Raw genomic sequence first — 14,058 nt, 5'->3', positions numbered from 1 at the left:
GTAATGGTTTTTATACTGTACAGACCGTATATTCTATTGCCCTACACCAACCCTACCCCTAAACCTACCCCTCACAGGAGACTTTCTGCTATTTCAGATTTTCAATACACTCCATTCTGTGTGATTTATAAGCGTTTTGAAAAGTGGGGACATGGGGTAATGTCCTGAAAAGTCACCTTCTCCTTGTAATACCTGTCATACCTTTGTCATTATACACATTTATGTCCTCATTTGTCACAAAAACGCACACGCACTCGCGCACACACACTCGCACACACACACACTCACACACACGCACTCACACACACACACGCACTCACACACACACACACACACACACACACGCACTCGCACGTCCAAATCCCCATTATTTTAAAGGTAAAAGAACATTCTTGACATTCTGCAAAATATCTCCTTTCGGTTTTTGTTTTATAACAGAAAGTCATGCAGATTTATATAGAAGCTGATTTCCACCACCAAAAATATAAAAAAGGTAGTTGCGACTTTATTTTGCATTTCTAATTTTTTTCTCAGAATTCTGAGTTTGCATCTCACAGTTAATAACTCAGTTGCAATATATAAAGTTTATTAACTGTGAGGTGCAAACTCGACTTTATATTATAATCTTGTAAGTCTGAGAAAACGTCTGAATTGCAAGATATAAACTCCACCACAAAATATAAATAGGTAGTTGCCACTTTTTATCTTGCAATTGACTTTATTCTCTGAATTGCATCTTTGAGGAAATTCTGAGAAAAAAGTCAGAATTTGAGTTTACATCTGAAAATGTTTTTTTTTAATAGTTTATAACTCACAACTGTGACTTTTTACTCAGAATTGAGTTTATATGTCAATTGATAACTCGTAATTGTGAGATATAACCTTGCGTTTACATCTCACAATTCTGATCTTTTTTTCTCAGAATTGACATTTAACAATTAATAATTGCAATTATGAGATATGATTTATATATATATATATATATATATATAACTTTTTTGCATTCATTGTTTAATAGAGCAAATGTGCAAAATGTAAAGGTACACAAAGAAAAATGTCTATAATGGCCTAAATACACCAGGACTGGTTTGTTTGTGCATCTCTTTTGAGACCCTGGAGCACAAATCCAGTCCATAAGGGTCCATTTTTCGAAATTGAGATGTATGCATCATCTGAAATCTGAATAAATAATCTTTCCATTGATGTATGGTTTGTTAGGATCGGACAATATTTGGCTGAGATACAACTATTTGAAAATCTGGAATCTGAGGGTGCAAAAAAATCTAAATATTGAGAAAATCATCTTTAAAGTTGTTCAGATGAAGTTCTTAGCAATGCATATTACTAATCAAACATTAAGTTTTGATATATTTACGGTAGGAAATTTACAAAACATCTTCATGGAACATGATCTTTACATAATATCCTAATGATTTTTGGCATAAAAGAAAAATGTATAATTTTCATGCAATGTATTGTTGGCTATTGCTACAAATATCCCCCAGCGACTTAACATTGCTTTTGTGCTGCAGGCTCACATTTGCATGTGTGTGATTCTTCATGAGTGTTTACAGTCTTAATCCTGTTTCTGGAATCGCCATCAAAGCCGTCAGACTTATTTCAGCTCCTGGACTCCATGTTCAGACATTCCCATCCAGTTCCAGTTAAACTCAATCTCTGTTTCTCGTTGTTTTTCCAGGTATCTCATGAACGGAGCCGAGTCCAGTTCAGAGAGTGAGGCAGAAGAGGATGAGAGCGAGGAGGAGACGCAGAAAGCGGTACTTGTATATGTTTTAGGACTGACGTCTCAAGAAACACGCAAAACCGACTGTCTTCCCATCAAAGTCTTCATTTGTGAATGAAAAGAGCTTTATAACCTTGATGCGGCGTGTTGTTGCCATAGAGACAACATCCTCAGATTCCTCAGCAGGAAACACATGAGTGACATTAATTAATTAGCATTGATTTTCTCATGCTTCCCTAGAAAACACCAGAAAAGAGGCAGACGACCCCAAAAAAGCAGCCGATTAAGGAAGAGGAGGAGGAGGAGGAGTACGGAGGTTCAACAGATGCTGAAGATCCAGGTAAAGACGAGGAGTAGAAATGGAGTATGCAAGCTTGTTATCTTCTACTGAAAGCATCTATTCATATTTAGCAGTGACGATCTTATTCTAGAGAGCTTTTGATTGGACAAGAGTCTAGTGCAGCATGAGTCACAATACTCTGAATACAGTGGGGAAATATGCATTTGATCACCTGCTGATTTTGTAAGTTTGCCCACTTGCAAAGAAATGAAGGGTCTGTCATTTTTATGGTAGGTTTATTTTAACGTATAGAGACGGAATTCCAACCAAAAATCCAGAAAAAACACATTATATAAAGGTTCGAAATTGATTTGCATTTCAGTGAGTGAAATAAGTATTTTTGATTTTAGTATAAAAGTTTATTATATTTACTGAAATACTTTTATAGAATTGAATCATGTTTTGAATTAGCTTAACTGTCTATAATTTAATTTTCTGTGATATTTATTAGTTTTAAATGTATTCACATGTATTTCAAGTTTAAGTACTAAACATATTTTATTTAATTTTCATTTACGTTTAAGTGGCTTTTTCATCTAATGTTTATATTCTTTCAGATTTTTCAATTAATGAAATTTTAAAATATAGATATTTCTATTTAGCTTCATTTATACAATTTATTTCAAATACTGAAGTGGCTAAAACGGTTTTATTTTATTTAGCTGCCAAAGCCACATTTCTATTTTTTGTGTTTACATTGAAGTTTTTTCGTCTGATGTTTAGAATATTGCAGCTTTTTTAATTAATGAAAATATTTTAGTTTTACGTTATTTGATCTTGATCTCTCTTATTTTGGTCATTTTTTATAATTCTGTTTATATTTCTATTTATAAAAATATTTATTTAAACTAAAACGACTAAAACCGTTTTATTGTAGTTAGTTGCCAAAGCAGCATTTCTAATTTTCTTTTACATTTAAGTCATTTTTCCATCTAATGTTTATATTTTTCAGCTTTTTCAACTAATGAAAATTTTCAATTTTAGTTTTAAGTTTCAGTAATTTCTATTTAGCTTCAATTCATATTTATCTCAAGTTTAAGTACTAAACTGACTAAAGCTATTTTAGAAAGTATTTCTATTCAATTTTTCCTATTTCTATTATAAAGTATTCCAAAGCAGCATTTCTAATTTTCATTTACATTTAAGTTGGTTTTTCATCTAATATTTATATCTTTCAGCTTTATTTCAATTAATTAAAATTTTCAGCTTTATTTAAAATAACGAAAAATTGAAGTGATTTCACAAAATTGAAACAGACATGCGCACATGGCATTAAAAAAAGATACAATTTTGCTTAAACCGTTGATGACCTTTCCTTCCAATAAATGAGTGGCCTTTGAGCGTATGCATGACCTTACGGCTTAAGCAGAATCTGTGCATGTAAACCATGACAGCCATATAGAAGATAACACAGCAATGATCTCAATCAATAGAAGCTGATCGTGCCAGAACAGGTAAGGCTCAGGGCTCAGGCCCTCGTTGAAAACCGTTAGCATGTGAACCCGTTTGCCGTGGGGTCCCTTCACTCCGGCTGCGTGTCGCACGATTACGAGGGAGGACAGGAGAGGCCGGGTTAATGAAGTGCGTGTAAAGCAGCGCTCCAATCAATCAGGAAAGATAAAAAACATAAAGAGCGGTTGGATTGGAGAGGCTGGAAGTGCTAGAGGCACTCGCCCGCAGCATTCGCACAGACGAGACTTGGGCATGTTTCTCATTTCTATGTAAATTGAGGGGCTGGAAGAGCAAGCCTCGCTCTCCTGGATGTGTTCATGCAACTTAAAACCATTCAGAGGAAAACGATGAATCATTGATTATAAACGCTGCTTCATGAGCGGCATACTGTGCAATAATAGAGATGTGTCAACAGGTCGAGAGTTAGATCTAGCATTTATGCCGCAGGCTGATGTATTCGCACGACCATAAGTGGGCAGGTCTGGGACAAAGAAACATAGAATACTGCAAAAATAGAGACCGCTAGTGTTATTGTTTTTATTAACATTAACAGTCTTTTTTTTTCTGTTTTAATTTAAATTTTACTTTTTAAGTCATGGGAAGGTTCCCAGATTCGCTCGGGGCATCGGCATAAAAAGTTAACGATGCGATGCATCGGTTTAAAAAGTGTGCATCGGCTACAAGTCGGCATTTGTATCGCGATGCATCGTTTCTAACATATTTGCATTGGTAAAATACGATTTATTTATATAGAATTACTAGTAGATGCACTATACTTTTATTATTTAGAAAGTGACCTATAATCTGTGATCTATGCATTTGATGGTCAAGCGCGCTCTCTCATCACCGCTGCTGCTGCGTGACTCTGACGAATCACAACACCACGGAGACCCGAGAAAAAACTGGGATTAAAGTCCAAAACCTGACTTGAAATAACCTAACAAATCAATCGGGGCTAAAGCGGTTCCATAAACGACTAATTAAATTCACACAACCTCACTAATTTGTGCACGCTTATTCTTAAGCAGACCTTAATGTCGCTCATGGATCAAATCGAGCCACCATCGCAAACAGCGAATATATCTGTGCTGTTTAATGCGTTTGAGACGTTGTGTTTTCCTCACTGCATAACTGACATGTCACAGGTATATTTTTAATGTGTAAATGTTAGAAAGTCATGCAAATATATCCAGCTGCGCGCATGCACTAAACAGACGGAGCGCGGTAAAATATACATTTTGCTAAAATATTTGTTGTTAGACATTAAATGTGCCTTTTGTCGAATTTTAAACCTTCATATAAGTGTATTTTTATGATAGCAGTAACTGTAAAAGGACTATTGTAATGGGTAAATCAAATGTAAGCTAGTTCAGTACTAATTACTAAGCTCAGATGAGTTAATGTGTGCTTCTTAAAGCAGTTTAGAAGTCATTTTCTTTATTTTCATTTTAATTCAGTGATTTTAACTTTTAATTTAGTTATTTTAATGCTTTAAAGAGCCATTTTTGATTGTAATGTTCTGTTCTGCTATCTGTACAGCTGTCATAAAACCAGAGAGAGCCTTTCTGCTTGGCTACTGTAAAAAAAGAAGTTATTTACACTATTGGTCAGTGTTTGTAAGCTCTCTCAGCTTAGTCTGATAGTTCACCTGCTTTAGACCAGGTTAGTTCCCCAGCATACGTTGCCACGGTGACTGAACTTGATCTATGTTAAATTTGCTTTATGGAACCAAATCATTTGACAATGAGTCCGACTAACTGAAATAAGCCTGGCTTTTTTGGTTAACTTGTTTTATGAAACAGGCCTTGAGGCATTAAAAGTGATCATATTTTCTCCATTGCATCGAATCGCATTGTGTTGAATCGAATCGGAATCGTATCGCATCGGTAGCTGCTTCATATGTATCTTTAATGTATCGTATCGTATCGTTGGCTATGCATCGATATGCGTATCGTATCGGCCCGAGTCATGAGATGCACATCCCTAGTTTTTATACATTTTAAAAATATTTTATACTTTTTTTTATTTGTATAGTTTTTTTTTTTTGCGTTTTTTTAGTTGTTTTAGTACATCAAATTAAACAAAATGAAAAAATCTAGCTATAATGATAGTTTAATTTGACATTTTTAAAGTAATTCAACTTATGAACAATTTTTTTGGTTGTTTGTTTTAACTATAATAACCCTGCCGTCAAAGGGAGGAAGCCGCATTAATGTTTATTTATTTATTTATTATGTTTTTTTTATATCTCAGAACATATTTTATTAGATTTCATTCGATTTGCTTCACGTCTATCAAGATCCAAATAAAAGGAGAAAATAATCCAATGAGATAAAGCACCTTTCATTTGTAAGGCATTTTACTTTATGGACGATGCAAAATATATTGCATGATTTATTTATGTATTTTCTTACCTTTATATACTGTTTTGGACATAACCTCCACTTTTAGCGGATGACGGGTCTGGCATGGACACTGAAGATGAGCTGAACAGGTCAGACATTTATTGCTTTCTAAATACGTCGTCGTTACATGTTGATCGACATTCTCATAAGGCTGGTAATTCTCCTTTGATGTTCCCTCTTTGTGCTCCTTTCCCAGTTGTCTTGAGAGTCTCATTATTCAGGCTCTTGAATAATGTCTAAATGCAGCTGAAGAAGAGTTATTTCAGATTGTGTTAATCAGATACAGTGCTCTCCTTCATTCAAAGCATGCAATCCAGTCCTGTTTTTAAGCCAGTAATTTTCCCTATGTTTGCAAAGTTGCACAAAACTATAGATTTCATTTTTTCTTTTTCATTCATTTTTTAAAGGGGTCATATGATGCTTTTTTAAAAGATCATTATTTCTTGAAATCGCATCATATGACCCCTTTAAATGTTTTTGAAAAAGGTCTCTACAGGGCTGCGTTTACGTGATAAAAAAATGCAGTAAAAATTGTGAAATATTATTACAGTTTAAAACAGCTGTTTTCTATGTGAATCTCTGTTAAAGTGTAATGTATTTCTGTGATGCGCAGCTGTATTTTCAGCATCATTACTGCAGTCTTCAGTGTCACATGATCTTCAGAAATCAGTATAATATGCTGATTATCTTTTATGCTATAGCTTTTTTTTTTTCCTAGGATTTTTTTTTAAGTGACTAGAAAGTTTAAAAAGAACAGCATTTATTTGAAGTTGTAATGTTACAAAAATTCACTTTTGATCAATTTAATATGCCATTGCTGAATAAAATTATTAATTTATTTTTAAAAAATGGTAGTGTATGCCAAAAATGACCTAAAATATTTAATAAACAAAAACGCATTGGCCGGGCCTTTGTATGCTTGTTTATTAAATATTTTGGCCAATTTGATGATGCATTATAATCAACTGCTGGCTAAAACATGCGTAATGCTCCAGTGTTTATATTCGACTGTTTCAGGGTGGAAATGGAGAGCAGGAGGAAGAAAGCAGCGAAGGAAAGTGCAGCGGTTCAGGTGAAAGATGAAGATCTGTACGGCGGCTCTACTGATGAGAACACGGATGCTGAGGAAGAGGAGGATAAACCCATCCCCGAACTACCAGGTCTGACGCCTCGCCACTTCATCCTGACTTGGACGTCTTGAGTATTACATTTAATAAATCATCTTAATTTTTCTCTCCTTCAGACTTCCTAACAGGAAAACGCTTCTATCTTTACGGCAAGTTCCCTGACAACCAGAAGAGGCAACTTCAACGCTACATCATCGCCTTCAACGGGTACGAGACAGACGTGCATTCAGATGAGCTCAAGAGCGTGAAGCGTTCTTAATCCATTTGAAGCGCTTCAGAGGAATGGCGTTAGCGCTGACAGGCCTTCGAGAGGATGTAGGTGGAGCGTGACCGATGCAATGATCTGATCTGTTTGATTCCTCAGAGCTGTCGAAGACTACATGAGCGAGAAGGTCCAGTTTGTCGTCACCAGCGAGGGATGGGACGAATCGTTTGAGGATGTGAGTATTGCGTCTCTGGTATATGTGACCCTGGAGCACAAAACCAGTCATAAGGGTCCATTTTTTAAAATTGAGATTTATGCATCATCTGGAAGCTGAATAAATAAGCTTTCCATTGATGTATGGTTTGTTAGGATGTACAATATTTGGCTGAGATACAACTATTTGAAAAATCTGGAATCTGAGGGTGCAAAAAAATATGCAAAATATGATTTTTGGCATAAAAGAAAAAATTATAATTTTGACCCATACAATGTATTGTTGGCTATTGCTACAAATATCCCCCAGCGACTTAACACTGCTTTTGTGCTCCAGGGACACATATTACATACAGCAGCGTCCTTAAAAAGTCTTACATTTAGTTCTATCAAATTTAAGGCCATAAAAAGTCTTATAGGATTCATATGACGTTGTTAAAAACAACAGAAGAATTTGGTGTAATGCAATGCGTTTACGCGGTTTAAGGTTATTATTTTCCACATTCTGTATAGTATTGTGGCTCCTCTCTGCCCTGTCTTTCTGAAACGCGTCGATTTTTACAAAGCTCATCGTTCTGATTGGCCAGCTATCTAGTGCGCTGTAATTGGCCGAAAACCTAAAGCGTGTGACGGAAATGTTACGCTCCTTACCATATTTGGAAACACACAGCATCTCCACGACAACAATACTACAGCGAGAATAAAAGCTACGCCTTCTTTCTTTGCATAAACATTTGGGCGGAGTTATGCAAATCATCCAACACAGTGACGTAGATTTGTGGAGGCGTGAGGCGTTTTAGGAGGGCGTGGACGAGTCTTAACTTTCACAAAGAATATCTCTTTGGGTTTGAGACTTTAATCTTTGCAACTTCACGAATCTTATATATGCCCCAACAGCTTGTAACACTCCAAAAACATGAAATTGCATCATATGACCCCTTTAAATTGTACAAGAAAGTCTTAATTATGATATCAAGAGGTCTTAAATTTGGGGACGAAAAGACCAGAAATGCGATACAGCTTAATGTGGTGATTAAACTTCAGAAGGCTATGATTTCATTAAATAAACATGAGCGCTACACGTTTCAAGGTCAGCTGCTGTACTGCTTTGTGTACAAATCCTTTGGGTATTTTATAACAAAAATCCTACATATTGTGCCGTTAACAGGGAAACGGTTATATTTCTGCCGTTCCGAAAGCACCACCTGCTGGCAGAAAATAAATGTGCATTTTCAATAAGCCCGTCTGCTGTTTTTGTTCAGACAAAAGTGAAAATCGACCCATGTTTTTACCCTGCAAACACGCTGAGCTGTAAATGTTAACTGGTGGATCGATAAGAAGATAATGCATTGTAAAATGTGTTTATATGTTATTTAATTAATATAATAATTTATTGATAATTGTTTAAATGCACAATATGTAAGTTTTCGCCGCTAGAGGTCGCATTTTCAAAACAATAAAAAAGGCAAAGCTTGAAAAACTCTTCTGGTGATGAAGATGACTCATCTGAACGCATCTGATTGGCCATTGCGTTCATAAACTCAACAGACTCGTGTGTGTGATTGGTTATAATACGCAACACTGTAAAAACGTGTAAAAAGAATCTAAATTTAATGCGGCAGTCAACTCTTTTCATTTAATTTTCATTTTATTCGCGACAGCCATTATGGGTTTAGTTTAACTGTACAGCAGCATTTTTTTTTTTAGTTTCTATGGAGCTGAAGCCGAGTATAGTGTAGATATTACGTCATTGATCGGCGACAAAGACTAGGGAGGAACAGGAACGAGTCATTATTTAAAATGGGAATTTCTCTGGATTTACAAATCCTTGGGAACTTTTGGGACGACGCAAGTACACAACTGCATGAAACATATCACACTGTGCAAGTGGTTTTTGGATATTTTATAACAAAAATCCTACATATTGTGCCTTTAAATTAATATAATAATTAATACTTTCGACTCATCCATTTAAAGGCTGAAATGTGAAGTGTATCATTTTATAAAACTTTCTGTTTTTGTGAAAACTTGTATCTGAACTAAATCTTGCCTTTTTACGGTAATTTTACAGTTTAATATGTTCCTATAAACATTGCCCTACCCCGCTCATATGGTATTAATTTTATTTGTGCAGGTCTTAAATTTGAGCTTAAAAGTCCTGCAGAAACCCTGATACAGAACAGTCACAAGGAAGACAATGCTGAATATAGATTTTTCTACTACAGATGGCCCTTTGTGACTCTATAAAATGACTTAAAGGGGTCATATGATGCAATTTCAATTGTTCCTTTCTCTTTGGAGTGTTACAAGCTCTTGGTGCATAAAGAAGATCTGTAAAGTTGCAAAGACTAAAGTCTCAAAGCCAAAGAGATATTCTTTATAAAAGTTAAGAGTCAGCCACGCCTACCTAAAACGGCTCGTTCTAACACGCCCCCACATGTCTACATCACTATGTGGGAAGATTTGCATAACGCCGCCCAAAGAAGGCGTAACTTTTATTCTCGCTGCAGTTTTGTTGACGCTGCCACCATGTCCTGAAGACACTGTGTGCTTCGTTGTGAAAGCGAAACTACTTTGTTTGGTCTTCCAAAAGAGGACACGACTAGAAATCAGTAGCGAGATTAAGTCGTCTTGCTCTTTGATAACGCCGCCATCAATTCCCAGCCTTGACCTGAGGAGACCTTAGCCATCGTAGAGGAATAGTTCGACCTATAAATTAAGAGTCGCTCATCATTTACTCGCCCTCATGTCATTCCAAACCCGTATGAATTTTTTTTGTTTGTTTTTGCCATCTTTTGTGATCCACAGAAGAGCATTTTAGAGGGGCGTGTGAATGAGTCATTTATGTATTTTCATGAAATTTATTGGCCTGTATCTGTCACAAGTCTTTGTTTTTTATGTTTGCGAAACTAGTGTCAGATACCAACCCACCAACCCAGAGATAAAAGACTGATCCATATTCATGACCCGCTTTACCAACAATCCAGAAGCTGTTTATGAAGCTGTTAAATATTAAAGACTTGAACCTGAGGTCTCTTTTGGATCTGACTTATGTAAAACATACTCATTTAATATGCGTGTTCACATATATGGTCGATTATAGATTAGCTGATCCATATTTACATTTGTTGCCCCTCATCGTTTTGCTCAAGACCGAAGCATTTTAACATCTGTAGGTGTGGCCTACAGAATATTACAATAATATTGCTTTGGTTTTGAGCTTTTTGACTATTCAAAGAACCATATTTAAGAAAAAGCTACTGCTGTAAAAACATTGATTAGGTATATTTGTAGAAAATGTGTTTATGATGGGTGAACTCTCGCAGTTTTAATGTTGTTTTGATGTTTGCTGTTTTTATTTCAGATTCCCTTCTCAGTTTTGATGTCTTTTGTTTTGTTTTCTTCAAATGAAATTAATATTTTGACGTTCTGATTTGAAGCAATTGCAGAATAAAGTTGGAAAATAGTTTTTTTTTGGGAGAACCAATGCCTTGTGTCTGTCTTACTGTTTGTAAGGTATTTTTCTTGTGATTTTACCATTTTTCTAATAATTAATCCAATAATTTAAAACCTTAATACCTGATTTGTAGGTGGAAACTGTTCGTTGCTGATAAAGCTGATTTAAGCCAGCTGACCGCTGTCTGAAACAAACTAGTTTGGTGTCTGTCCCAGCAAACCACCCCAGTTTTATATTTCAGCACGGATTCATCAAAGAGAATTCAGAATTCGTACAGAATGTACTGTCCTTGAGTTCTTTGAGTCATTTTCTCTTCCTCAAACTAATGAAACTAAACTTTTTTTGAGCTAGATGTGTCTCTAATTTCCATCCCTCGTTAAAGAAATCTGTCTTTCACTTGTGTCTTGGTCTCGGCTCACGCCTGTTGTCTTCATATTTCCCCAGATTAACAGTGGATTGACCTTTTGTTCTCTGATACCTGGAAAAATAATATTAAAGGGATAGTTCACCCAAAAATGAAAATGTGATGTTTATCTGTTACCCGCAGGGCATCCGAGATGTAGGTGGCTTTGTTTCTTCAGTAGAACACATTTGATTATTTCTAACTCCAGCCGTTGCAGTCTGTCAGTCGTATAATGCATGAAAATCTATGAGAGTAAAAAAAACATGCACAGACAAATCCAAATTAAACCCTGCGGTTCGTGACGACACATTGATGTCCTAAGACACGAAACGATCGGTTTGTGCGAGAAACCCAACAGTATTTATATCATTTTTTACCTCTAATACACCACTATGTCCAACTGCTTTGTGCACGCACGGCATCCGGTGCGTGAGGTGTGTACGCGCTCTGCCGTAGTTTAGGTTAACGGGTGTGTTGATATCCAGACGAAGAGCAATCAACCATAACGTAAGGCGAGCGGGCTCAGAAGTTGGGAATACGTGGAAAGTCACCACTCCCGAATGAGTTCGCGCGAGAGAACGTAATCTTTTAGTTTTAAGTCCAGTTTGAACAATCTGGATAAGCGCAAGTAAGTACCATTTTGATTAGCCGTCGTACCTACAATGACTGCACTGTGTAAACAATGAGTGACGTATACGCGCGAGAGATCACTTCCGGCGCTTGCGTAAACTACGCCAGAGCGCGTACACACTGCTCAAAGCAGTTGGACATAGTGGTGTATTAGAGGTAAAAAATTATATAAATACGGTTTGGTTTCTCGCACAAACTGATCGTTTCGTGTCTTAGGACATCAATGTGTCGTCACGAGCCGCAGGGTTTAATTTGGATTTGTCAAAGATGCGTGTGAAGCTCCCGCTGAATAACAGTAAGTCGCTTTTCAACATTCGCTCTTCACACTTTGCCGCTGCGTTTTGAGTACGGGGCTAGTTGTCACAAGATCTGCATCTCAATAACTTTGGGCTTTAAAGTACTTTTTCTAGCCGTTGTTGTGCATGGTGGTCGTTTCTAAATTCTGTCCTTCAAATGCACATTCAGTAGCTGTTATGTACATTAAGACATTATGAAGGCAGATTTGAACTGAAGCTTCAAGGGACGAGTATTCTTCATCGTTGACAGCGCGGGGCAAGTTGTCACAGGTGTACTGTAATTTCAGTCAGTGGATTAATTACAGTATTAGTCAAAACAATGGTTTTGGTTTATAACCTTTACATTTGTAGTTGTTTATAGGCAACTAAATTATAAATGAACCCAATAAACTGGAACAATATGCCCCGATATTGGGATTTGGTTTACGGTAAACTGTATTTTACAAATAAAATCACACTGAGAAATATTAAAAAGAGTTTAAAACACACACACACACAAAATGTGACAACTTGCCCCAGTCTCCTCTAATATCTCCAAGCATTGCATTGGTATAGTGTTTGTTTCAATGGAGCATTGAATTGTTATCCATTAATTATTTCAATTATTTTACAAAAAAAATGAAAAGTCTGAGATCATTAATGATTCTTCTTTAAATGTGTATAATTTAATATGAAGCTTTATAACCAATGATATGTGAGTCCAAAGTTAAATTAAACCGTGTTAAGTGTCTCCAAGGAGCATCTTGAGCTTGAATGGAAGAAGAAACGTTCACATGAGAATGAATTACAATTGATTAATTACATGCGGAATCTGAACGTGTGTGACCCCATAGCATTTCTCTTTTAAACATTAAAAAAATGTAAAAAAGGATTTTGCACTTTTTGTCTCTTTTTTTTCCCCAACAGTTTCCATTTGCAGTCATGGTTGTCTTGCTGTAAGATGCATAAAGCAAAATTAAAACGCTTCCCTCATTGGCTCTTGGTCACTTGTCTGGTGCTCTAATAACATTTTTAGATTTGTGTGGGTTTATGCACGTCCCTGATCAAATGAGTCGTCACCTAACAACAAAACAAAAGCCCATCGCATTAAATGGAAGTTGCTTGAAAAGCTGCTCATTTTCAATGCAATCTGTGAGCAATCTCTGACAGGATTCCTATTGTGCGCGCACTTCTGCTGTACTTGCATTTATGCATGCATGCAATAATCTGTCGCACAGTTCTAAGGAAATTCAGGTTTATGTTATATCTCTGCTTCTATTTCAGGACGCATTATGAGTCGTACAGTTTATATACTTACAACTGCACACATGCGTGTATTCATGCATCTATTCAACTCTGTGTTGTTCAAGAGAACTCCTAAAATATGGATCTGAATCTCTTCGTAATATTCCATGCAAATGTAATGACTTGCCACGTAACGATCTGTTCCTGGATAACATCAAGTCCTGAACTACATTTGCTTTCTCAATGTCTGAATGTCAAATTTTGGAAGTGAAATGAGTTGTTATTTGAAAGAATAGGCTAGTTCACCCAAAAAATGAAAATGTGCTCATTCTCAGGCCAACAAAGATTAGGATGAGTTTGTTTCTTCGTCAGATCTGGAGAAATGTAGCATTGCATCAGTGTCTCTGCAAGTGAATGGGTGCCGTCAGAACGAGAGCTGATAAAAACATCACAATAATCCACAGCACTCAGTTAACATCTGGAGAAGACAAAAGCTGAAACACATCCAGCATTAAGACGTTTTTAACTCAAATACATTGAGTCCATAATCCAAAATAACGCT

General features: G+C 36.2%; 1 protein-coding gene across 1 annotated transcript in view; it reads left to right on the top strand.

Annotated features, from left to right (window-relative positions):
• LOC107565304 (DNA repair protein XRCC1-like) overlaps nt 1-14,058 on the top strand; it is a 33,445-nt gene that overhangs the window by 17,168 nt on the left and 2,219 nt on the right. Inside the window, exons 6-12 of the mRNA XM_016250525.1 lie at nt 1,589-1,778; nt 1,985-2,084; nt 5,988-6,030; nt 6,959-7,101; nt 7,185-7,275; nt 7,433-7,508; nt 13,179-13,207. Of these exons, the coding sequence (XP_016106011.1) occupies nt 1,589-1,778; nt 1,985-2,084; nt 5,988-6,030; nt 6,959-7,101; nt 7,185-7,275; nt 7,433-7,508; nt 13,179-13,207 (672 nt within the window). The remainder of the gene's footprint in view (nt 1-1,588; nt 1,779-1,984; nt 2,085-5,987; nt 6,031-6,958; nt 7,102-7,184; nt 7,276-7,432; nt 7,509-13,178; nt 13,208-14,058) is intronic.

This window comes from Sinocyclocheilus grahami, unplaced genomic scaffold (assembly GCF_001515645.1).
Source record: "Sinocyclocheilus grahami isolate Dianchi unplaced genomic scaffold, SAMN03320097.WGS_v1.1 scaffold992.1, whole genome shotgun sequence".
Lineage (NCBI taxonomy): Eukaryota > Metazoa > Chordata > Actinopteri > Cypriniformes > Cyprinidae > Sinocyclocheilus > Sinocyclocheilus grahami.
This window is presented reverse-complemented; position numbering and strand designations above follow the sequence as displayed.